This window comes from Mytilus edulis, chromosome 14, assembly GCF_963676685.1.
Source record: "Mytilus edulis chromosome 14, xbMytEdul2.2, whole genome shotgun sequence".
Lineage (NCBI taxonomy): Eukaryota > Metazoa > Mollusca > Bivalvia > Mytilida > Mytilidae > Mytilus > Mytilus edulis.
This window is the reverse complement of record NC_092357.1, coordinates 55,375,364-55,401,173: the sequence shown is the minus strand read 5'-3', so window position 1 is coordinate 55,401,173 and position 25,810 is coordinate 55,375,364. Positions and strand designations below refer to the sequence as shown.

Genomic DNA, 25,810 nt, shown 5'->3' with positions numbered 1-25,810 from the left:
TTCAACCATCATATAAGTCTCAACTTATAATATTGAGTAATAAATTGTTCTGCGGCAAATATTTCATGAATACACAACAATAACTTATCTTTTTTCTGATAATGTATAATCTGAAATAAGTTTGCTTTAACATTACAATTGTGTGACTTATATTTCATTTTGATTTGCTGGTTTGGTTTTGAAGAATGTCACTTTTCTGACTAGACCAGTACATGCAGTTGTGAATATTTAGTATTCATTTTGCTTCTTTTTTTATATAGCCTCAAATTAATTAATTTTTAGGTATTCTATAATTCAAGTCAATTAATGTTTTAGATGTCAACAAAATGCACATTTTCATAATTTAACTATATATTTATTTATATGCAGCACTTGGTGTCTAAATTTAATGTATAAATATCTGTGGTTCAAACTGTCTTGACCTTTTTATATAAAGTAAGCCGATTTTTTCCAGATACTGTTTTAAAAAAGTGTACAATTAAAGGTACAGGTTTAAGAAATACTGTGCTGTGCTAAATACATGTCTGACTTAACCTCAGATATGTCATTAAATGGGGCCTGTCTCTAAAATAATTGTATGTTTCTTGTTGCGATCGTTGACATGGAAAATCTGATAAGAACCTCTTTTTCTCTGGTGTGATATCGGCAAAAAATGAGGAGAAACTATCTCATCGTATAGACACATTCTTTTGGCAAGAGTTTATTTAGGGATTTCATTAAAATAGATATAGCCCTAAATACTTGAACTATTTTCCTTCATTGATTCCTACATTATGATGTATAGTTTCTAATTACTAGGACATGTACACAGTTAGTTTGAAGTTTAATGAAATGAAAGAGGTATATGTTGATACCAATAGTTTACTCCAATTATAATTACGGACGACGTACTTTCCTTTTTCTGTGATTAATTCTTCATGTAATGCATTTGATTTTAATTAATGCACAAATATTCATAATCACAAACTGGTCGACTTACACTAAAAGCCCTTCTCTCAATTTTAAAAAGAGATCCATGCATGCCAGACTCAGTGAAAATGAGACTTTAACTCAAGTACACAAACAAATTTACAAAGATATATAGAGGTCAACTTACAGTCTGAGAAGAAGATAGTCGGACATATGCATTATACGATATTTCAAACACTAAAAGCAAAAGTATAAATTGGCTGCGAATATATTATTGGAGGCTACACATATTTGTTATACCATTAACTTCCTAAATTAAAATTTAGCAGTCTGATATTAACGAACACAACTGTTAGTCAATAAAAAAAAAAACACTCAAATACTATCGAAAACAACGAATGGACTGGGACAATAAAACAACTCTCAGACATGAGTGGAAAACAACGCTGTTGACTGACACAGATAAATGGTCCCGGGTTAAAATGTAGTCATTCATTTATCATCCATAGTGAGATTGAAGATTGTACTTGTGTGAATAATATATAAATTTAGACGACCCTTTATTTTCAAGTTGAAAATTTGATTTTTTAAACCAAACGGAAACATTTAAAAACACTGGAATTACAAGGGATGCCTCATTATATGTTTTTATATTTTTATCCCTTTTCCATAGCTCTATTGATTATAATTTCTTAATCCTTTTCATATTTAGTCATACGAAGTAGCTAAATTGCAGTCTTGTTAAGTCTTTCTTAGTAACGAAAAAAACCGATTCAAAATGACGACAATAGTGTAATAATTTTAATGGATCAGATGGACTGATCTACATGCTAACTTCTGTATGTAAACAAATTAAGTTCGTATATCAATTGCGTGAGTTAGGTTGAATTGTCAGAACTAGTATTAGCTTGTATGTAATTTATATATATAGAATCATGCACTGCCAACCGTGTTTATATATTGTTTTATTCTATTTCTCTAGCTTGTTTTTTTAACACTAACTAATGGTTGTTAAAATAAACAATTCAGAATTTTCTTTTGGCACCATTATTTTTTTTGAAGAAGTTCGTAAAATAAGTCATGATAGCTGTACGTATGGTTACAAATGAGTCACTTATAGCCACCAAAGTCATCGGGACAAGGCTACGGGTCGTCATACTGCCAACCGTGTTTATATATTGTTTTATTCTATTTCTTTAGCTTGTTTTTTTTTAACACTAACTAATGGTTGTTAAAATAAACAATTCAGAATTTTCTTTTGGCACAAGTATTATTTTTGAAGAAGTTCGTATAATAAGTCATGATAGCTGTACGTATGGTTACAAATGAGTCACTTATAGCCACCAAAGTCATCGGGACAAGGCTACGGGTCGTCATACTGCCAACCGTGTTTATATATTGTTTTATTCTATTTCTTAAGCTTGTTTTTTTTTAACACTAACTAATGGTTGTTAAAATAAACAATTCAGAATTTTCTTTTGGCACCAGTATTATTTTTGAAGAAGTTCGTATAATAAGTCATGATAGCTGTACGTATGGTTACAAATGATTCACTTATAGCCACCAAAGTCATCGGGACAAGGCTACGAGTCGTCATACTGCCTTATACAATAGTTATGTATATATGATCTCTCCCAGTGTCAAGATTGGACCAAGCACCAAAAAAACCCACAGTAACAAAGGACAAAAATAAATTCAAAAATACTCAGTGATGGGTAAATCAAAACACGATCTTAACTCAAAGTTGAATATGTATTCTAATATTGAATTGACAACAAAACGAGACACATGGACACATAAGGCGGAATATGCAGATTGTATGCCATAATTAAGTATTTGAATGATAAATACAAAAATCCGGGTCCAGTTTATTTGTTTTTAGCAGAAAATTATTTTACAATGAGAAGACCGGCATTGTCAAAATTATTCATTATAAGTTATAACTTTAATATTTGTTGTTTTTAAAACTAGTTAGTGAAGTCAAACCACGTTGAAGCTAACCCCAAATAGGAAAAATGGGTGCATTTAAAAAGAGATATTCCCGAATTCTACCGACTATTTGCAGAGCTAACCTTCTAAATTTGAACTAACAGTTTTATTGAATAAATTTACAAACAACAAAATATTAAACAAATTGTCGAATGAATTTCGATCTGTAACACTTCACATTGTAAAAATCGGTAAAAACTCGATGGTTTTACTGCAAGACGTTTCCAGTAATATCAAGTACCTGCCACTTTTATACGCATAAACGTCACACACAGCATAAGTTTTTATGACGTCATTCAGATAAACGTTACAATTTAAAAATAAAATAACAACTTCTTTTTTTACAGTCAACCATGTGAGCTAATATCATTCAGTTAATTTAATAAATAAAGGCATACAAAGTTTATAATTTGAGAATAGATTGTGTAAAAAATTGCACATTATCTCAGAAAAAAATAGTTTTCAACCCCAAAATTCAATATATAATTTCAGACTTTTATGTTTATTCTTGAATAACAGAACAAAGTCAATTATTTTTCTTTAAAACTAAAATGGTTTCGGCAGTCGAATAAAGTTTTTTATATACGTTTTTAATGCTTTGTATGTTCTACTGAAAAACGACAAAAATGTCGTTTTGGCGTGCTTAGCGGTAAACGACAAAAATGTCGTTTTGGCGCCGAAATGATTAATCAGTGAATGGCAGTGAAATTACACCACAAGGTTACATTCTTCAAACAGGATTGATCTTGATGGTTTAGGCCCAAACTGTTCAATAGGAACAAAAAAACTACGATGTATATGTTGCCGGATAATTATTTGTGTATTAGTCTATGGATCTTTATGAAATTGTACCAAAAGGTTTCATGCCATAAAAGAAAGTATGGATTTTTTTAGTTTTTATTGTCCAAACTGGTTGGGATTGAGGGGTCCAACGAAAAGTAGTTTTTTATGTTTCAGGAATTGTGCATGCATGTATGGATATCTGTGAAATTGTACGACAGAGAACTCAAAATTAAAGATATGTTGATTTCATCTGAAATTTAATTGCACAAGATTCTTTCATACGCTTTATCTGAATAGGTATTTATAATTTCTATGTTTTACCATTATAAGAAAAGGGTCAATTGCAAACTTTTTAAGTTGAAGTTCTTAGACAACTATCGCACTGCTGATAACCTTTATAAGTTTATAAGCACCTGAGCACCTAAGATCACCCCTAGTTTTTGGTGGGGTTCGTTTTGTTTATTCTTTAGTTTTCTATGTTGTGTCATATGTACTATTGTTTGTCTGTTTGTCTTTTTCATTTTTAGCCATGGCGTTGTCAGTTTGATTTGGGTTTATGAGTTTGACTGTCCCTTTGGTATCTTTTGTCCCTCTTTTATAACCTTTTTGCCAGAACATAGATATCACCATTTACTTTTTGCGACACATATCCACTCCGAACGTGGTCATTTAGTGTTGTCATTTTAATGATATATTTAACATTGTGATGAAAGCGCGAGGTTTGGCATGCTTAAAACCAGGTTTAACCGACCATTTTTTTAAATTATTAAACTGTCCTGCACCTTGCCAGAAAAAGTGGGCATTGTTATATTATATTTCGTTTCTGTGTGTGTAACTTTTTAATGTTGTGTTTCTATCGATCTGTCGTGTCGTAGTTCTCCTCTTATATTTGATGTGTTTCTATCAGTTTTAGTCTGTAACTCGGATTTGTTTTTTTCTTAATCGATTTACGAATTTCGAACAGCGGTATACTACTTTTACTTTTACTTGCATCTAAATACACCCCACACATCAACATCGTCACCAGTTTTAATAAGTTTTTTACTGCCTAGAATGGAAAAGTCCAAGGGTAGACAACATTCTATTCCCCAGTCTAACATTTATGTGCAAAATGGTCTAGTCTAGTCAAAATCTATATATAGTCCGTGCATGTATCATTTTTAAGATCTATAAAATAAGCTATGATTGTGTATCATTGATCTATTTGTATTCAAACATGGCTGTTTAAATGAATATCAAGTCTTATGTAGAAGAAACGTGCGTCTGTTGTACTGAATTATAATTCTAGTACCTTTGATAACTTTCCTACATACAAAAAAAAAACAAAAAACATACATTTTGCTTTCAGGTCAAAATGTTGCAAATCTGAAATCTCCAGATGATAACAGTGCTTTGATGCAGGGAGTTACTAGATATGACAAGAGGGAGGTAGACACGGACGATAAATTGACTGCCTTAGACATTTCAGAGGATGAAATTATTCAACTTATCCGATCTGAATGTAATAAAGGCAATTACGAAATGGTAATTGTCCCCATAGATTTATGGGACTTTGGCGGTCAAAAGATATATCACTTGACACACCAACTCTTCATATCTAGCAGAGGCACTTTTGTGTTGATTTTTAATGGAAGCCAGGGTATTTATGATGAAATACCAGATTATATAGACTTACCCGGCTGCCTTAATCAACGAAACACAGCAGGTATTATATCGTTTATAAATGGGTAAAACAATATGTCTATTTACATACCAATAAAATATTTTATAGTATTACAATATAGGTAAACTGTTGATCGCCTTAGCTCTCTTTGAATATTTAAGGCCTCAATATAATAATCAATAGGCTCTTTTCGAAAAAAATATACAGCAACAAGGTCAGCAATACAAGATCTTGTATTATTGGTTAATTTAAAATCGAACTAACTATTCATTGATTTTAAATCGATTTTCTTTATCCAGATTTCATTATACTTCTTTTTATTATTTAAACACAAAGAGCAGAAGACCGATTTGTGATGTTCTACAATCACCTCGTCGTGTATATGTATAATATATATATAATAGGTATAAGAATGATTATGCATATTCCGTACACTCTGTTGTTGCTTATATAAGTTTACGATTCATGAAAATAACACAGTATTGTTTAAGACTATGTCTGCGGGAATACACCATATTTGTCCTGAAAAGAAAGATGAAAAAATCTTACAACAGAAATGATTGAAAAGTTATATAATTTTTTTAATTCAACACGGCTGCTAACAATTGAAAAGATATATTCAAGTGATCAGAATAGATAGTGTTTTTGAAATCAATTGATGTCATTTACTTATAAATGCCTATTGTTTAGTAATTATTGGAAGGCAATTTTATACTTTCAAACATATTGACATGTATGTGTTTTCGTTGCAGTTTATCTCGTCCATTGGGTTAACTCAGTCCTTACATATTGTAAGACTTTGACTGAAAATGGAGGATACCCAAAAATCAAATTTGTTGCAACACACAAAGATCAAGTAAAAGTAAGTACTCACATAGTTTAAAGAACTGTGTAATTTTAATACGTTGCCATGTTCAGTCATTGAATGGTGTAAACTTCCCACTAACACCATACACCATTTGACCATACACCATACACCCTTACACCATACACGTTACACCTTTGAACCATACACCTTACACATTTCATCATGCACAATTACCTGTTCTATATAAACGATCCGAAATTGACCATAACGCAAAGGAATTTCAAATATTAAGATTACTATTATTGTATATGTTTACAATTCGAAAAAATAAAATAAAAAGAACATCGTTTTTAACCAATTAAATGTCGTACACCATCATTCACACCATTCCCGATCGCACGTTACACAATCACACCTTCCTCAAACACCATTACACCATTCCCCTGACACCATACACCTTACACCATTACACTATATTCCATACACCATTACACCATACACGTTTTTTTTTGGAAAGTTTACCCCATCCAAAGGCTGTAAGACAAAGTCCTACTTGAATGTTGTGTTAAGAACTCATCTGTGGTTTTCACCTTTATCCCTAAAACTACAGAAAAGTTTGAAATATGTTGAAGAAATGAACCTGTCATTATGAAAATTTTTGCGGTATTTTTTATCAGCCGTCGGATTTACTAAATGGTACATATTTAAGTATAATAAACTCTGACAGTTTTCAGCCTAAATTTTTGAATTTCTACAGAAAGATTGTACACAAGTATAGTACTTACTATAATAAAAAAACTGTTTAATATTTTTATCCAATTTTTAACATCTTAGAAATAAGTAATTTTCAACAAAAAATTATCAATGATGAACCAGATGTGTGCTATCAGATTCTGTTGTTGTTGACATAGATCGATTAAACCACGTATAATGTATTGTTGTTGTGTACCTTTTTTCAAATTATTTCGTAATTTTTATAGACTTAATAAATCTTTAAAAAAAAGAAAGTTGTAAACACTTTTCTTTTTATTCAAGATCTCTGCAACTACACAAAATTATTATCCTGAATATTCTGCGTAACTCTGTGCATCTGAACTTTGATCCATCAATAATCATGGCCGCTGTTGCTTGACACATTAAACAGGGGTTGAATGCATTTTTTCTACTTTTACATAAAAACAACATCATTAAGTACCCATGTGAGTATACAAGTATACTTGTTCAATTGTTAACTCCTATTAAACAACCAAACAACCCATTTTTGAATCGTTGCATTTAATATTTCCATTTTAAGAATAGTCAAGAATTTCGGCTAGTATATCATTGTATTTATATATCTTATGATATATTAAAATAAGTTTGAGTTAGAAAAAAAAAATAAGATTGCCCCGTACACAAAATAAATCATTACTATCTCTTGATTAGCAGAATTGTATATATAACGTTTTGATCTGTGTATGTTTTAGGGTGATATTGAAGAACAGAGACACATTTTAGAAGACTCAATCGAAAAACTCTTTGAAAATCATGGAGGAAAACAACATCTTCAATATCGACCACTTATTTTTGTGGATGCAAGAAATAAAGAGGACGAAGAATTAGACACATTGAAGAAGCATTTGGTGGAAGTTGCATTAGACCATCCTTGTTGTGGAGAATTAATGCCAACCAAGTTTGTACCCCTTGAACTTCAATTAGCCAAAAAAGTAGAGGAAAACAAGAAAATACTATCCATTGGTGAACTGAATGACCTTAACCAGCAGAATGAGAAACACGCGTTAACCCCAGATCAGCTACAGAAGTTTCTGAAGGTTAACCATGCCCTAGGTAAACTGATCTACTTTGATGAAGCTTGCTTGAGAAATAACGTTATAATTGATCCAGTATTTTTGGTAGACGTGCTACGTTCCATCGTTACTGATGAACAGTTTTGGCCAGAACATCTCATTGAAATATTAAGAGACCTCAAAGAGAGTGGAAAATTGTTGAGAAAGGATTTACATGAAATATGGAAACAAGACTGTTTCAAGGAGATCTCAGAGCATAAAGATTATATAGTAGAAATGTTAGTTCATTTGGACATAATTTGTAGACAAAAAGACGATGAAAATGATTCAGAATTTTTCTTAGTACCATGCCAAATTAGAACCAAAAGAGAAGACAACCCACAAATAGATTTTGACAGAAGCATACATCTAGCTTATATGTTTAAGGAGGAAGTTGTACCACCTGCTATTCTATACCGGTTCATTGCGACTTTCATATCAATGTGGAAGCTTCGAGTCAGCACTAAATCCAGTCGTCTGATGATCTTTACAGACAGTGCTGATGTTACAATTGATAATGAACACGATATGAGAATTGACATTCAGGGAAACAGAATTATAGTTTCTCTTTCTCACAAAGAAAACCAAATCTCTATTGTACCAACAATAGCATCAACAGCTCAGGAATGCCTCACACATGCCATTACAAACATTTCCAATTTCTATTTCTCGGTTTCAGATGATTCTGATTGTACGAGAGATTTGCCTTTTACCATTCAAATTGGTATAGTTTGTGGGTCAGATCTTTGCTATTTTGACCACATGTTGAGATCGAACATGTCTCAGGAAGAATGGGCATGCCCGGATCACAATAGAATACACAAGACTAATATTGTGTCTAGATGGTTTGCAGACAAGGTATCTATCTTTTATAGAATTTTAAAATGTGTTACTGTTAGACGAAGAGTTACTTTACTTGTAAATGAATATTAGGCTTGAACGGCATTTTTGATTTATAGACATATGAAAAGTTGGAACTATTATTTGGATGTCTACAGAATTCAGTAAATGTTCAGACTTATCCTTCATGTTCACTCAGCACTGTTCAGATAATTCCCTTGCACTTAATTCAGTACAATTCAGTAGATTGTTAAACAATTCAGTATGCTGTTAATGTGAATAGGTAAATACAGACTACTTACAAATCTGAATAAAGACTGAACAGATATTAATTGACTGCAATAGATTGTCTGAAAAAATCTGCTGTTATCGCAGTGGATAAGCATGAAAATTTACTGATTTACTGTCAATGACTTCATAAGGTATTATTAAGTCTTTAAATCGACCAATACAAAAACATCACTTTCTTAGCTTCATGTGTTTAAAGTACTATTCCGATCTGATATTAATTAAGAAAGTTCAATACAGAAGTTTTAAAGGCTTAGGGTGTTTCAGAAACGAAACAGTTGGTGGGCTTTATTACCAAATAGGGACGAAAAATTAACAAGCAAATAATTCTAATATAAAAAAGAAGATGTGGTATGATTGCCAATGAGAAAACTGTCCACAAGTGACCAAAATGACACAGACATTAACAACTATAGGTCACCGTACGGCCGTCAACAATGAGTAAAGCCCATACCACATAGTCAGCTATAAAAGGCCCCGATAAGACAATCTTAATCAATACAAACGAGAAAACTAACGGCCTTATTTATATTAAAAAAAATGAACGAAAAACAAATATGTTACAGTCAACTCTACTTAAGGGAGTCACAGCCATAGTTTTTTTTCAATTGATGTATAAGGGTTGTTCAGATCCAAATGACTATTTTAGATTGGTTTTATATTGAACGCTATATAAATGACGTTGTATGATCAATTTATTCTGCTCAATTAAAATTGTATTTGATTTATTAAAATATATCTACCAATGCAAACATACTATAACGTACATGTTATAAGCTTAATATACAACATAAGAAGAAGTAGATAAATAATATCCATGTCGTGAACAAAAGCTATGTGAAAAGGCCTTGGTGATAAAAGGTGAAAACTAGCGGTCTGATTTATACTATTAAAACAAATTGGGTTCATCGTTTTTTTGTGCACACTCCTCCTTTCTGCCCATACACAAACCTTAAATTAGTAAGAAAGGGCTTCAAGTAATAATGGGGGCTTTATTTAGACAATTGACAATTGACGCAAAATGCCTATAAAAGATATACATGATATATCGCAGTTACTGGCTGGTAGGTAAAAGTCCATTTTGAGCTAACTTAAACACATGTTTCACAAGACTAAAACACCAATATGTGCTGCTCACGTTCATCAACTTAAGTGTAAGGACATCATAAGATATTTATTGACATATAAACTTAGTTTTACTTATCTTACAGTTACCTATGAAGGATGACAGATGCCAGGAAGATTGTCTGGGTAAGATATTTATTAGTATTACTATCAATAGTTTGATATGCTAGTATTACTAGTATAACACTCTATAACAAACTATTTCAAAGGTTTTTGTATTCAACAAAATGGAGAACAATAATGCGGCAACCAAAAGAATATATGTAAACCAATATGAATAAAAGGGATATCGGATAATTCGTGTACAAAGCAATGAAACAGTAACCCCATGATTACATACCTACTGAGAAGGTTAAAAGCAAATCAGATGCTGGATATTCAAAAACGAATCAGTAAACTATAAACACACGCCAAATGATATTAATCACTAAGTGTGTTTTGACAACATAAGATTGAATTTAAATGTTGATTAAATCTTATTTGTTTTATATTGCCAGACCCACATTTATATTTCGAATATGACAGAATATGTACCTCACCAGTCCAGGCTTTAGTTCCTCTTCAGATCAAATCAAATACATGAATACATATTGTTTGATTCTTTTTTTTGTATACAGTATGTAGAAGTACGAAACTTGTTGGATGGAATTCAGAATAATTATAAACCAATCAAGTTCAAATTTAGTGCGCCTGTTCTAATGAGCACAACTTGTACTTCACTTTGACAATTTTAAGTTTTTATGATAAATTCATTTTTATTTGGGGTATAATATCTTTATATTGATTTGCATATTTGAGGAAGGGGCGCTTAGGAACATAACGTTTGTCTAACATTTCTGACTATTGGTTCAGCTATATATCATTTATTTCATGCGGTTGCTGTGTCACTGATGTTTTCTCTATATTTCCTTCTATTCAGTATTTTTCATGAGCAATAGCTCAATTAAACTTAAATCTATGATGTTGATGAGTTTTATGTAGACGAAACGCGGGTCTGGCGTACTAAGTTATAATCCTGGTACCTTTGATAACTATTATGTATTGGTCTAAATTAAGCAGATATTTAAATAAAAAATAAAATAAATCAGAAAAAAATAGCAGTTGATAATGCAAAGGTTTAATTTGTAGTAATGTAAGTTGCAATATATTACAGGTCTTGATATGGCATGGCTAGATATTAATCCAGATGATAGATACTTGGGACGCTTAGCAGCTGAAATGACAATTGAAGAAACGAGGAAAATGTATATCCACCTAAAGGAAAAAAATCCAGTTAGGTCTTGGGATAATATTAAGGAATCAAGCAACAAACTGGTCTTTGATGTAAACATGAACGCTCTTTATAATTGGAAGAAGAGTACACAATCTGCTACATTTAAGCAGCTTCATTGCAGTTTGAAGGAGGAAGATATCGACATACACAAACTATGTCAGGTAAACATGTGCGACCTATTGTATTGCTTACCAATGATTTATGTTATATGATCAATATCCTTATACTCATTTTCTTGTTTCATTAACAGATTTGGATTTTTTTTAAACACACAATCGTCTCCCTTATCATTAGTGATGGGACAACTATGATATTAATACCTGTTGTAAGATCTCTATTTCTATTATATACATTGATCTTAATCAAATTTTAATTTTCGGAGTCAAACCCAAACATCAGATACTAATAGCCATATGTCAACTATTTGAGGGCTGTGTTGGCCTTGTGGTCTAAGTTGTTTATTGTAGCATTTACTACCGTGTCAGGACTTATGTTGTTTATTAACCTGAATATAAACATTAAGCTTTCATAATTTAATATTTAATAGTCAACCATATTCTTTTATTGTTTGACTTTAAAGAGTTCATGTTCCTTGTACATGGTTTATTTGACCTATAAAACCAGATTGCATGCTCATTGGTCAACGTTAAGCTTTTGTGTTTAGTTCATTTGTTTGAATCAATTTATGAGTCACATGCCAAATACATTTGGTGTATAGATTAACTGTTACTGGTATCCGTTTGTCCGAAAGGGTTCATATGATCTTGATCTTTTTTCATAGATCATGATAATGTGCCATACGTGAGATTCCTATAGTAAAACTTTACCTCCAAGTTTTCATTATACAACACTACAATTTATGAGAAATCATTTGAGACAATACAAATGAGAGGTAAAAGATACCAGAGGATCATACAGACTCATATAAAAAAAACCTGACAACGCTATGACCAAAACAGACAAAAAAAGCAACAGACTAATAATAGTGCACAATCACAACATAGAAAACTAAAGAACAAGATACACAAATCCAACCATCAACATGGTGGACTCATGTTTATTTATAGCTTTAGCAGCACTACGCATGAAAGTATAAAGTTGTTTCCTGTTAAAGACCGAATGTTTGACTCACTGCTTTAATGCATCATCTATTAATTTCACATTTCAAGTTAAAAGAAACAAATGAAAGTGTCAAATTTTAACACACGAAGGCTCTAAACTTCAATACTGAATACTATCATCTGTGAATGTATAATCGATGGTTTAACAAGTCTGATTCATAATATGCTAAATTATAATAGTTCAGATTGGTCATATTTTTTTTTAAAGTAATCAGTTGAAAAAGGCTATAATTTGAACACTTAATTTGAAATGTCTTTACTCGATTAGAAGATACAATTGTTTTAAAATCTGCATAACCGTACTGTCGTATGTTTTGATATGATTCTAGGCTTCCTCACTCATTTCCCTCAAAATCCCATATTGAAAACTATTTGATAACTCCTGTTACCAGAATGCATTTGTCTAGAAATAGATAAACATTCAATGCATAAAGATTGATTATATTAAATTTTTGTGAAAGGTATTTTAAGAATGCTTGTAAAATTGTCATTTCTTATTCTAGATTTCAAGAGAAAATCAAAAAGTGTTGGGTAAGTAAACATTCATAAACTTTAACGCGTTTAGAATCAATTAAAAATCAAATTCATCAAAGAAACCAGGATTTACATGTTATACGCTAGACACGCCTTTCTGTTACTATAGACTCTTCAGTGACGCTTGAATAAAATAAATAAAAGAGTGAACATATATCAGGGATCTCCAAAATAAACTGATCTCCATGGATGAAAATTGAACTATGGAGAAACTTTCACCATCACAAGACGTGTCTACGTCGTACATTGAAGTGCGATCGAAAGTATTTCATCCCTCCTTAAAAGGAATAGCGAAAATGGTATATCATTGCTTATTTAAATTATATTTAGTTGAATTTTCATAATAGAAATAGAAATATTTTCAATAATTACCGTTTGTAACCATTTAAATGCAAAGCCTGCATGATCCCCCTAGTCGAGAATAACCAAAAATTGCTATGAATGTCCCCATGTAGTTTTCTTGCTATTTTTGGTAACTGTTATGGCGGTTAAAAATCATGTGCCGATGATGTGGAGCTTATTTTTCACATACACTATCAAATTCAGACGTCATGAACCCATTACCGGTATGACTGATTTGCAGCAAGAACAAAACGATTCGTACGTGTTATGTAAAAGGTTAAAGAGATTTGTAAAGCAAACGTTGACAAATGAAAAGGCTTTTAATGACTTTATTTAGAAAATTGATGCTATGCAACATGCATCTTTCGAGTCTGAATAGAAACCGGAATCGCGGATGTATCAATTTGATTGTAAACTACGAAATGAATTCGGAATTACGATACGATATTTTTTCTATACTATCGTGTCAGCATTACTCGGGTTATTTGCGATGTAATAATAATTACTGTTTTACGTCTTATTGTGTACTTCTGAAAAAAGGGGGATGCTGATTGCGTTAGTCAAAATAAAAGCACGTGTTCGACTTGTTTAATATAAAGGACAAAGTTGAAAAGTATTGAGGACCTTCAAATCTGAATAGTTATGCATACCAAACTTTATCATGTATACAAGATCTTTAATTATTTAACTTAGTTGAAATAGTCAGTTGACTTATTCCATTGAAAGATATAGTAGATATAGATAAAGAATATAAATTCATTACTATTCAAGGGATATTACATTACATGGATAGCATAGAGAAAAGTTGAACTACCAACTTAAATATTTAACTAAGATCAACATTTTATAGACTACTAGTATTACAAGGTATAATTCAGACTATTGCGAAACCCCGAAATCAACGATTATCCAGCATCTTAAGTTTCCCCTTATCTACAAAATTTAGTATCAAGGAAAATAAATGAATCCACAGTAGGTGAGTACTGTTGCAATGGTCAGTTGATTCTATATTAGTGTAATTGAAATAGATGAATAATTGGGTTTTATGAATATATTTTAGACCAACCAAGAGACGTGTTGCTTCTGAGACCATCAGAGTCTAATATAAAACAACTGCCTAATCATATAGGTAATCAAACTTATCAGCTTGGAATAGAACTTGGGTTAAAAGTGGTGGACATGCAACACATTGCAATGAACCACGTGACAAATCTTCGTGGCCAAACGGAGGAGGTTCTAAACATATGGCGGAGACGTCCAGAAGCTACATTTGAAGTTTTAGTCAAAGCTCTGCATCGCATTGAGTTATCCAGTGTACTATCATACATGACATACGAAGTAGAATTAGAGGGAAAATTTAAAGGTGTGTACAATCTTACAGAGTTATCCATCAGTGTTCTATATTAACTATATACGATAACAAAATAAACTGTCAGATCAACTTTACTCACATTTTTCCATAAAACCTACCTCTTAAAATGTAGTATCACTTAAACAGTTAAAGGAATTGAACTTAATGTGTTTTCTGCAATAACCAATATAAAAAAAAATCGGCCATGGGACCAACAACCTGAATATGATCATATATCGATGATTGTTTGATGAACCATCCGATTCAGTCATCAAATAAGTATCCTACTTGTGATAATAACCAACAATATTTGATGAATTCATTCATATTAAAAGATAATCAAAAGCATTGCCTGTCAGTGAACATGTATCAAAATGGACCTGAAAATGGCTTGCTCTATATTGCAGAGGTTAATGATGCAATCAAACAAAGATTTAAAAGTAATTAAGAAAAAAAATACACAAAAAATATAAATGATCATGATTATAAAAGTAAAACAGTGTTATCAGATTTATTTCATATTTCCTAAATACAGAGAGAATCATACAGGATATAGATATCAGTCAGACTTTAGATTATATGATGTCACAATTGGTGATATCATCAGATGATAGACGTCGCATTGAGCAGCATGCTGGACAAGATGATCAGAATGAAGCCTTGCTTGAAGTAATAAATAAAAGGGGAGGGCATACTTATACAGTGTTTGTTGATGCACTACGGACAAGTGGCTACACAGATCTAGCTGATGAATTTAAATGTGATTCACAGGAAGAAAGTTCATGTGAAGCATTAGAACAACCTCCAAGTAAAGGTATGATCTGGGTTCTTTTTTGTAATAAAAATAAACAAATAGATTGATGTTCTTGTTTCATTTCATGTTTAAAAGATATAATCTTTGTTTTAAAAGCGAAAAGTAACAAAGGGTGTCAATCAAGAAGTTGAAAGTAGACTAAGTAGTCCATGACACAATAAGAAAAAAGCAACAGTTTTCAAAGCATTACGAAGGAAATTAAACAATGCGAAAACACACAAAAAAAAGGGGGAACGGATATGCTCATATCAGCTGACCATACAATACTTGTGACACACTTGTTTATTTTAGGGATTTGTATACTTGGTTTGGATTTTTTTATGTCGTTAATAGAATTGCAATGTTAACCTGGATGACCCGTGTTTTTATAAACCGTTATTCACTAAAAAGATAAAAAAAAAAAAAAAAACATACAGTATTTGTTTCGGATTTTTTTGGTCTTACTTTTATGCTCAGTTTTCCCTAAAAAATTTCTCCTCATTTTTTTCCAAAAATAATATATTACTTCGGCGGTAAATGCTCAATGATCATGACTTCCCGTGAAAGTTCATCATTATTTTTGAGTGTACATGTACATCAAGTGATAATAAAAACTTCTAAACAATTAATTGTAGGATTGTCCGAATGGACTGTTCCAGTTTATAGAGTTCGTCTACAGAAGAATTATTCAAATATTATTGATTGTATAAATCATGAAAAAATAGTAGATCATTTAATATCACGTGATATTTTGACAATAGCTGATAGTCAAATGATAAATGCCTGTCCAGCACAAATACAAAAGAACAGAAAACTAATGGACATACTATTGCATGGGAGTGAAAAGGGATTTTTTGAATTTCTCAAATCTCTACAAGAAGATTCTGTCCATATGGAACTGGCAGATGAAATAGAAAACACGCAAGTTTCCAGCAGAGATTTATCAACCATACAGGGCTGTTATAAATAAACTGGAAGAGAGTAGGTTACATGTATATTCATTTTGTATCTAAACAACTATACAAAAATCTTTCTATGTATACTAAGAAAGTAAAGTATGCATAGCCTTCGTATCGGTTGATATGCAGTACATAAGTTACTAGTGGATTTTATATCTTGAGTTCTTTTAAGTAAAGATTATGCATGGTTTTGTTAATTAAAAACTTTAATTTGTAAAAGAGCAGTTTCGATGAACAATGTCGAAGAAACACAACCGCAGACAATAGCATACACAAAAAGGAAAAACACCGACAAGACTCAAACCAGTCCACTGTACATAACACAGAAAAACTAAAGATTGTTCAACATGAAAACCTGGTTGTTATGTCTGGCTCGTGGGTGAGGTAGTTTTTTAAATCAACATCTGATTGTCAGAAACAGTACAGAGAACACAATGGTTTACAGAAGACAAAAATAATTAACCAATTAAATCGAACTTCAGTTAATGTTTATCTTTAAATTAACAACAGAACAATTCATTATGGTTTTTTTCTTTCTTAAATTGTATGTTTTTGATTTGCAACTGATAAAGATATGTAAATATTTATTGATGTAATAGTGTAGTTGTTTTGTTGTTATCAGAGAAACAAATTATCACTCTCTGATTTAAATAGTCTTTATCTAAATCATATTGAACATGTTGAATGCTTTTGTCATAGATACATTTATATTTATCTCAGTTTGTAAATTATATTTTGTAACAGTTTGTGAAATGCTGTAAATTATAAAGGTTTCTTATATACTTAGTAGTAAATACAGATAAATTGTATGTGTAATACAATCATTGGCAAGCGTGCTGTATCAGCCATCCGTGATGATATTGATATCAGCACGGTTGCAAAAGCTTTATCACACCTTTAATCTGTATGACGTCACGTCATCGATTGCAGTCACCGTTGCAAAGGCTTTCAAATCCCTAATCTGTATGACGTCATGTCAAACCTATAATTTGTATGACGTCATGTTACATAAAAAACATCTACTTGAGGTATATGCATATAATAAAGTGTATATGATATGGCTTTTTCAATATCACACACCATATCAACCCTCAACCATTTTGTTGCAGGGTCTGTTGCCTTTGTTGTATTGATACATATGTTTGGTACTTCAAGGAAGCAAAAAAAGCATTCGACATTTATTTCATATTTTTTCAGGGTTCGTTTTCATGCGCTGTGTGAACGCAGAAGTATGTTTCCTATAAGAAGTAACGAATTCATGGACCATCAGTTTTATTTTGATTGCAGGGTTTGTATCTTGCACTGCTTGGATGCAGTAAAACATGTCTCTGAGCTTGTGGTGTATGTCTCATTGTTTTTTATTCCTAGTAGAAGAAATGTCTATGTGTACCATGATTTTTATTTATAAATGAAAGAAACATATATTTCCGAAGCATGTAACTTTAAAGGTTAGAAACACATAAACTAACGTGCAGATAGTGTGGCTCACGGAGACTAAGAAGAAAGGAATACATAAACAAAGAATATAAATTCTATGATGAATTTAATTGTATAAAATGACATTTTTCATCAAACAACAGTTTATTTATAATGGTGTCAGTGCGTATTGCTCATACAAAATAACACCTAATGTTTTCACTTAGTTTCTGTTTTCTCTATGTTCTCAGACAAGATGTTTATTTTTGTCATAATTTTTGAAAAATTATCAGGAGATCGATTAGTAAATAAAGGGAACAAGTGGTATACCGGTGTTCAAAAGTCATAAATCTATTGAGAGAAAACAAAACCAGTTAAAAACAAATCAACCATTATACGAAAACAAAGGAACAGCAAGCAAACCGAAGTGCAACAAAAGCAAATGCCAACTCACATAGAAACGAAACTTTTGATAACAACTGCAATAATTCTGACTTGGTACAGGACATTTTAAGAGAAAATGGTGGATTAAACCTGGTTTAATTGCTACCCAAACCTCCTGCTTCATGAAAATGTTAAAAGAATATCGCTAAAAATAACACTACGTGACAGAAATACAGCACAAGCAAACATAAATGAACATTCGTACTAGTATTAGAGAAACGCACAATCAAATTATATATTAGTCGACATACAACCCGTGGAACAACAACGAAAGTGTTCATACTTTGCCAAAACGTAGTATATACTGTGAAAGTACTTTAATTCGTGGGTATCAATTTTCGTGGTTTGAGCAATATTTACATGTTCGTGGGTTTTTAAATTCGTGGATTTTAGTTTTCTAAAAAAAAAAATATTGAAAAATTAAAGCTTTTAGAAAGAAGGTTACAAATAGTCTGGATTGAGGGTAATTGCAAAGTAAACATAGACCCGTGTAAATTGTAGTGATAACACTAATTAACCCATGGTAAAGTGAGACCACCAAAGGTGTTAATTAGGCCATAAACATGTCACCTAAAGAACACAGTAACATAAACAAATGCTATAAACGTATCTTGAGTTGTCAAATAATTCTTACCAAAATCAAGCCCAGCATGAAATTATTATTTCCCATATGTACGAGAATTATGAGAATTAAAATGAACATTTTATCATACTAGCATATCAATACCGGAAATCTGACTTTCATCGATCAAAAATATTTTTTATGAGAATTAAAAGATCAAAAGTTGTACAATTTAGGTTATAAAAGATTAAATGGGTATAATCCTGCATGCAATTGTAGTTCTGTGACTGCTATTAAAGTATTCTTAGATTTTGCGTTATTTAATATATTATCTAGATCATATCAGTAGTCAAACCTACCGATGGGGATCTTTCCATGTCTCGATTTGGTCAATGGTTGTTTTATTTCGTTGGACACTTAAATTCGTGGATAGAGTCATCCACGAAAACCACGAAAATTGGTACCCCACGAATAAAAGTACTTTCACAGTATTAGAGAAACGCACAATCAAATTATATATTAGTCGACATACAACCCGTGGAACAACAACGAAAGTGTTCATACTTTGCCAAAACGTAGTATATATTGTGATATGCTCAAAAAAATTAAGAAAAATGATAAGTCACCGAGCATTTTCTGAAGCTACAGGTTGTGACAACAGATAATGCAGGGGAAAACAGCCTTATGTGGTAAGAAATCTAAACTAAATGAAAGAATTGTAAACGAGAATACTAAAAGATAGATTTACGAGAATTCTTTGAGAATATCAAAAAAATATAGGGTCACCGTACGGTTTTTTCCCGCCTACAATATAAGATAGCAAAAGTTCATGTAGATTCCTTCAGAAAATTTCGTACTTTATTTGGCCTTTTTAACGTTTTTGGATTCGAGTGTCACTGATGAAACTTTTGCAGACGAAACGCGCGTCTGACGTTAATACAAATATGACGAGTTTATTATCAGACTAATCTCCCCCGTTAAATTGCCACTTGAATCTAAAAACATTAAAAATCAAACAGAAATAATCTACGTTTATAAAAAGATAAATACTTATAAGTTATCTGCCTGCATCATCAAATTTTCGTAATTTGTTCCAGAATCTTTACCTTAGGTTCACTGTTTTTACAAAATTACAATGCAAGATTGAAAAAGTCACCTATACTACCCGTTAAAGGTGTAATACCACAATTGATTTTCCCCTATTAATCTTTGTTAAACTTAACAGCTTGTTTGTTTTAAAAAACATTGATGCTGTTCTTATTGTGAATGTTTGATATGTATGTATATATGTTTTATGTATTAATAAATGTTGTTCGCAAACTGTAAAATTTTATACGAGAATAAATATTTGATTTGATTTGATTTGTTAGATTTGCAAATGTTTCAAATAAAGAAATACTTGGCATGAATAAATTTTTATCTTGTCCAGTACTATAGCCAAACAATTTCACATTCATTTCACTGCGTATAAGAAAATAATCATCACCCTTTTTTCCTGTGTACAAACTTTAGTTAGCATGTCACCTCAAGTTTCCAAAATATTCTATAGAAACACTAAATATAAAAATAATGGTGCTTTAGAAACGCACAAGATTTGTGTTGATGACTCGAATTGCAATGAAATGTAAGATGAATTGAAATTAGTACAACTGTCAAATTCAAGGAAATAATTGTTCGACCCTTTTTCAAATGCAACATCTTGAAAAAAATCAAATCCAAAATCCAAATCAAGCCGCATCATGATAAAATATAATGTAGACCAATAAATTATAAATATTTATCTCATCTGCCTACTTAAAGTTGATATAGAAGATGATTCTAGGTTTATATATACCAATAATGGACATCTTTGTCTTCATTATAATCTCCATTTTAGTTCATTTATACCTTTCATTTCCTAACATTTCACATTTTTAGATCATTAAAGAAGATTTTTGTCGTATTTTCACTCATTTATGAAAAACATGTGATAATAAAATCTTAACTTTTCACTGCTTTCCAACGAGGGACATTAAAAGCTTCCCTTTTTGTAAATATTTTGTGGTTACTACTTCAAAAATAATTACATGTACTAATAACTATATATTTAAAGTGTTAAAGTTTTTGATTTTGCCATGTGATAAGAGACTTTCCTTTTTGATTTTTTCTTTGAGTTCTAGTATTTTTGGTGATTCACTTTTTATAAAACGGCTACTAAAATAAAATTAAAGCATAAAAATAAGAAACAAGTTAGACAAAGCTCCCCAAAACAATGAACATGACTTGCTCTTTCCACTAGTATTCGTGGTAAAGTCCTATTTCAAAGTAATTTTCTCATACAATATTTGTTTGAGACTAAATCCCCTCAGATAATTTCCTTTAATATGTGCAATACAACCCTTGATTTTCCCAATTAATCTTTACTTTTATAAATTGTGACGTGGATGGAGAGTTGTCTCATTGGCACCCATACCACATATATTTCTTTGTTAAATTTGCACAAATGAGTTGTTGGGTTGTTAATTTAAAGATAAACATTAACTGAAGTTCGATTTAATTGGTTAATTATTTTAGTCTTCTGCCAACCATTGTGTTCTTTGTACTGTTTCTGACAATAAGATGTTGATAAAATAAACAACCCCACAGGCGAGCCAGACAAAACCACCAGGCATTCAAGTTGAACAATCTTTAGTTTTTGTAAATATTTTGTGGTTACTACCTCAAAAATAATTACATGTACTAATAACTATATATTTAAAGTGTTAAAGTTTTGATTTTGCCATGTGATAAGAGACTTTCCTTTTTGATTTTTTCTTTGAGTTCTAGTATTTTTGGTGATTCACTTTTTATAAAACGGCTACTAAAATAAAATTAAAGCATAAAAATAAGAAACAAGTTAGACAAAGCTCCCCAAAACAATGAACATGACTTGCTCTTTCCACTAGTATTCGTGGTAAAGTCCTATTTACAAATAATTACATGTACTAATAACTATATATTTAAAGTGTTAAAGTTTTTGATTTTGCCATGTGATAAGAGACTTTCCTTTTTGATTTTTTCTTTGAGTTCTAGTATTTTTGGTGATTCACTTTTTATAAAACGGCTACTAAAATAAAATTAAAGCATAAAAATAAGAAACAAGTTAGACAAAGCTCCCCAAAACAATGAACATGACTTGCTCTTTCCACTAGTATTCGGGGTAAAGTCCTATTTCAAAGTAATTTTCTCATACAATATTTGTTTGAAACTAAATCCCCTCAGATAATTTCCTTTAATATGTGCAATACAACCCTTGATTTTCCCAATTAATCTTTACTTTTATAAATTGTGACGTGGATGGAGAGTTGTCTCATTGGCACCCATACCACATATATTTCTTTGTTAAATTTGCACTTTTCCAAAAAAAATGTGCAGAATTTATCTTTGTTTCAAATAAAGATATACTTTGCATGAGTAAGGTTTTATCGTGTCCAGTACTATAGTAAAAATTTCACGTAACATTTCATTGCATATATAAGAAAATAAACACAACAGGAAGTTAACCAATCAAATGTTTACCTCTTTAGTTCCTGTGTAAAAGCTTTAGTTACCATGGCACCTCAAGTTTTCTTAATATTCTACAGAAACACCAAATAAAAGTAAATGATGCTTTGAAACGCTCCATATAAATGTTTAGGTTGCTTATTATCTTCCGATAATTTTATCTCAGTAGCTTGAGTTGGTATCCCTATCTGGGAATAACATATATTTGTCGCTGCAAATATACAGATCTAACATTGTTGAGCTGATATTTAGACGAACTATATACATACAATGTGTTTTCAGCTTTGTATCACCATCACCGGTGATCGGAACGATAGTAACTGTTGTAGAGTTGTCACTGGTTAAGACGTGCTTATAAATATATATACAGTTGTCACTGGTTAAGGCGTGCATATAAATATATATATATAGTTGTCAGTGGTTAAGACGTGCTTATAAATATATATATATGATCCTTTACTATAGATAATTTAGCTGATCTGTAACAATAACATATTCATGCCTTATATAGCATGTACTGAAGTACGCCGCTAGATTAAAACTGACGAGGAAAGGTAACACACGACCAGCGAAAGCTCTTTTTTTGAGAGCCCAGTTGGTCGTGTGGTCTAGTGGGACGGCTGCAGTGCAGGCGATTTGGTGTCACGATATCACAGTAGCATGGGTTCGAATCCCGACGAGGGAAGAACCAAAAATTTGCGAAAGCAAATTTACAGATCTAACATTGTTGGGTGGATGTTTAGACGAGTTGTATATATATATATATATATATAAGATGTATGCACCGTTATCTTCGTTTTTATACCCGATTTGAATTTATTTCATGTACATGTATTGATTTAGAAAAAAAACCAATAGGTGTGATAACTTTTGATGACCTAATTAACACTTTACAGCGTGTGTGCGTCGTATTTCCTCTTCAAATTAGCATGTGTTGAGACCATCAAAATCGCGCAATATTCAAAAATAGCAATGATTAAGAGGTGAAAGTGACACACATTCTGTATTTCTAATCTGGAATTCAAATAAAAAGCTTTATCAAAAAGTAAAATCACAAAAATACTGAACTCCGAGGAAAATTCAAAACAGAAAGTCCCTGATCAAATAATAAAACACATCAAACGAATGGACAACAACTGTCATAATCCTGACTTGATACAGACATTTTCAAATGTAGAAAATGATGGATTGATCCTCGCTTTATAGCTCTAAACGTCTCACTTGTATAACAGTCGAATCAAATTTCATTATATTTACAACTATGCCTGAACAAAACAGACATAATAGGTAAAATTGTCAAAATAAGGCTAGAGCAGTCTTCACTGGGTCACATTCTCAATTAGAACAAAAACAAACAAATATTTTTAACAAAGAAGCACAAAAAGCATCTATAAAAAACAACCACACTCATTGCTTTCTTATAAATGTATTTTAAAAAGACCTATTCCTGCATATTTTCAGGGTTGGAAAGCCTCAGAAAACTGACATGAATCCGTATTGTTAATTATGAACTCGTGTTAACTAATTAAATATGACTCTCCCTGTGTTTGAATGCTTTTGCCAGACTAAATTAATGATTTTACTTCGTTCTGATTATTATTTATAAACAATCTCATATTTTTCCCTATGGAGTGACGTAAAAAAGGAGGGAAGATATCTAGGGTGAATGAAAAGCCGTAAGTCGAAGTAATAGTGTTCTAATATGTATACATTGTACAAAATGCTACACTAAAAAATAAAAAGACTTACCAAACAATAATCTCAGTAGGTCTTAATTCATGCATTCAGGTTCGATCGGAATTTTAAGTAAACTAGTGATGTTAATCTTTACAGCAAGTAACAAGCCGTATATAAGTCTCTTTCGGTGTTGAAATCGTGAATAAAGAAAAGGGTATTGAAGTCAGACTTTGATATCAAAATCAAAAAAGAAATATGACACCTGATATCACCCCAGTGGTGGAGTTCGTGTTACTCTGTAAATGGGTTACTATATTTTGTGTTTTGAGTATTGTTGTTTGTGTTTTTGTCTCTTTTTTTTGTAATGGCGTTGTGAGTTTATTTTGAGTTTAAATGTCCCTTTGGCATCTTTTGCCTCTCGTTGATAAGATGGAAATATCTTTGTCTAACAGTGGAAGAGATATTTCCAAAGGGATAACTTGAATATATTTACTATGAAGTACCATTGGTGCCATATTTTGTTTGTAAGCAGCAACTCTTTATTACAAAAATCATGACCACTTTCAATGATCGATACAATCCTTTATTTCAATTCAAATTCGATAAATGTGTCCAACTCTTTGATTTTTTACAATATAATCCCAACAGTTGAAATACATTTCTAATTTCAACAGAAAAAAACACTACCGAATGGACATGCGTAAACATTAAGTATGCATTGAGCTTGTATATGTATATTTTACGTGCGTTGAATATCCAGAAGTAAACATACTATATTCGCATAACGTGTCAACTATTCGAGGATGTTTGATACTCTTGTTTTTATTCGAAATGCTTTCCTTTTAACCAACGTTATGCAAACAAAAAGTTGCCCGCTAACATCTTTTTATAACATATAAGTTTTAGCTTGAAGTGGTCATAGACAGTTAGAGAAAAGCACGACTGTCAAAATATTTAAGAAAATTGTATCGACAGGGTACAGGAACATTCGTTTTCATTACTGTTTCGGTTGGGTCTTTTTTTGTTAATGATTCATGATATCCACACGAGGCCCATAAGTGATAAACTATCCAAAACACCGTGATTCCTTACAGCCACCTTTGTACATTTATATCATACTTAGTATTACGAATGTGTGGACTAAACATTCTAAACAAAACAACTCATATAAAACAATTGCAGTTGAACACGTGTATGTATTACTCGATTTATTTCACTTGACTGGGAGTTTAACCGGTTCGCTCATAATAAACCAAGTCCATCTGTAGATAGGTGCTTTAGGATAAACTTATCAATGAAGTGTCCAGTCATTCTTTTGTAAATTCCTTTTATGACACTGATAGGTGATTAGAAATCAGTAATAATTATAACGGCAATCATCCTTATCACACACATCTTCAAATAGACTGTCCTTATGCAAATTAAAACGTGAGCTCCGCCCGATTAGTTGAAATTACATTGGTAATACAAGGGTTAACAATTCCACGCTCTACTTACAAAACAGTGTGTCGTGTTAATGGATTGATTGGTGGCTGATAAACCTCACTTTCTACACTAATGCGTTATTTCGTGGCGGTTAGTTTTT

General features: G+C 31.6%; 1 protein-coding gene and 1 long non-coding RNA gene across 2 annotated transcripts in view; both read left to right on the top strand.

The window, feature by feature from the left end:
• The window catches only part of LOC139504312 (uncharacterized), a 30,230-nt gene extending 14,517 nt beyond the window's left edge, over positions 1–15,713 (top strand). Inside the window, exons 8-15 of the mRNA XM_071294380.1 lie at positions 5,030–5,386; positions 6,097–6,206; positions 7,619–8,836; positions 10,318–10,357; positions 11,385–11,665; positions 13,129–13,156; positions 14,562–14,864; positions 15,388–15,713. Coding sequence (XP_071150481.1) covers positions 5,030–5,386; positions 6,097–6,206; positions 7,619–8,836; positions 10,318–10,357; positions 11,385–11,665; positions 13,129–13,156; positions 14,562–14,864; positions 15,388–15,713 — 2,663 coding nt within the window. The remainder of the gene's footprint in view (positions 1–5,029; positions 5,387–6,096; positions 6,207–7,618; positions 8,837–10,317; positions 10,358–11,384; positions 11,666–13,128; positions 13,157–14,561; positions 14,865–15,387) is intronic.
• Positions 15,714–16,306: 593 nt separating this feature from the next.
• Positions 16,307–20,383, top strand: LOC139502930 (uncharacterized). The gene is made up of 2 exons (XR_011658976.1): positions 16,307–16,626; positions 17,802–20,383. It is a non-coding gene; the product is annotated as an uncharacterized lncRNA (long non-coding RNA).
• Positions 20,384–25,810: the final 5,427 nt, after the last annotated feature.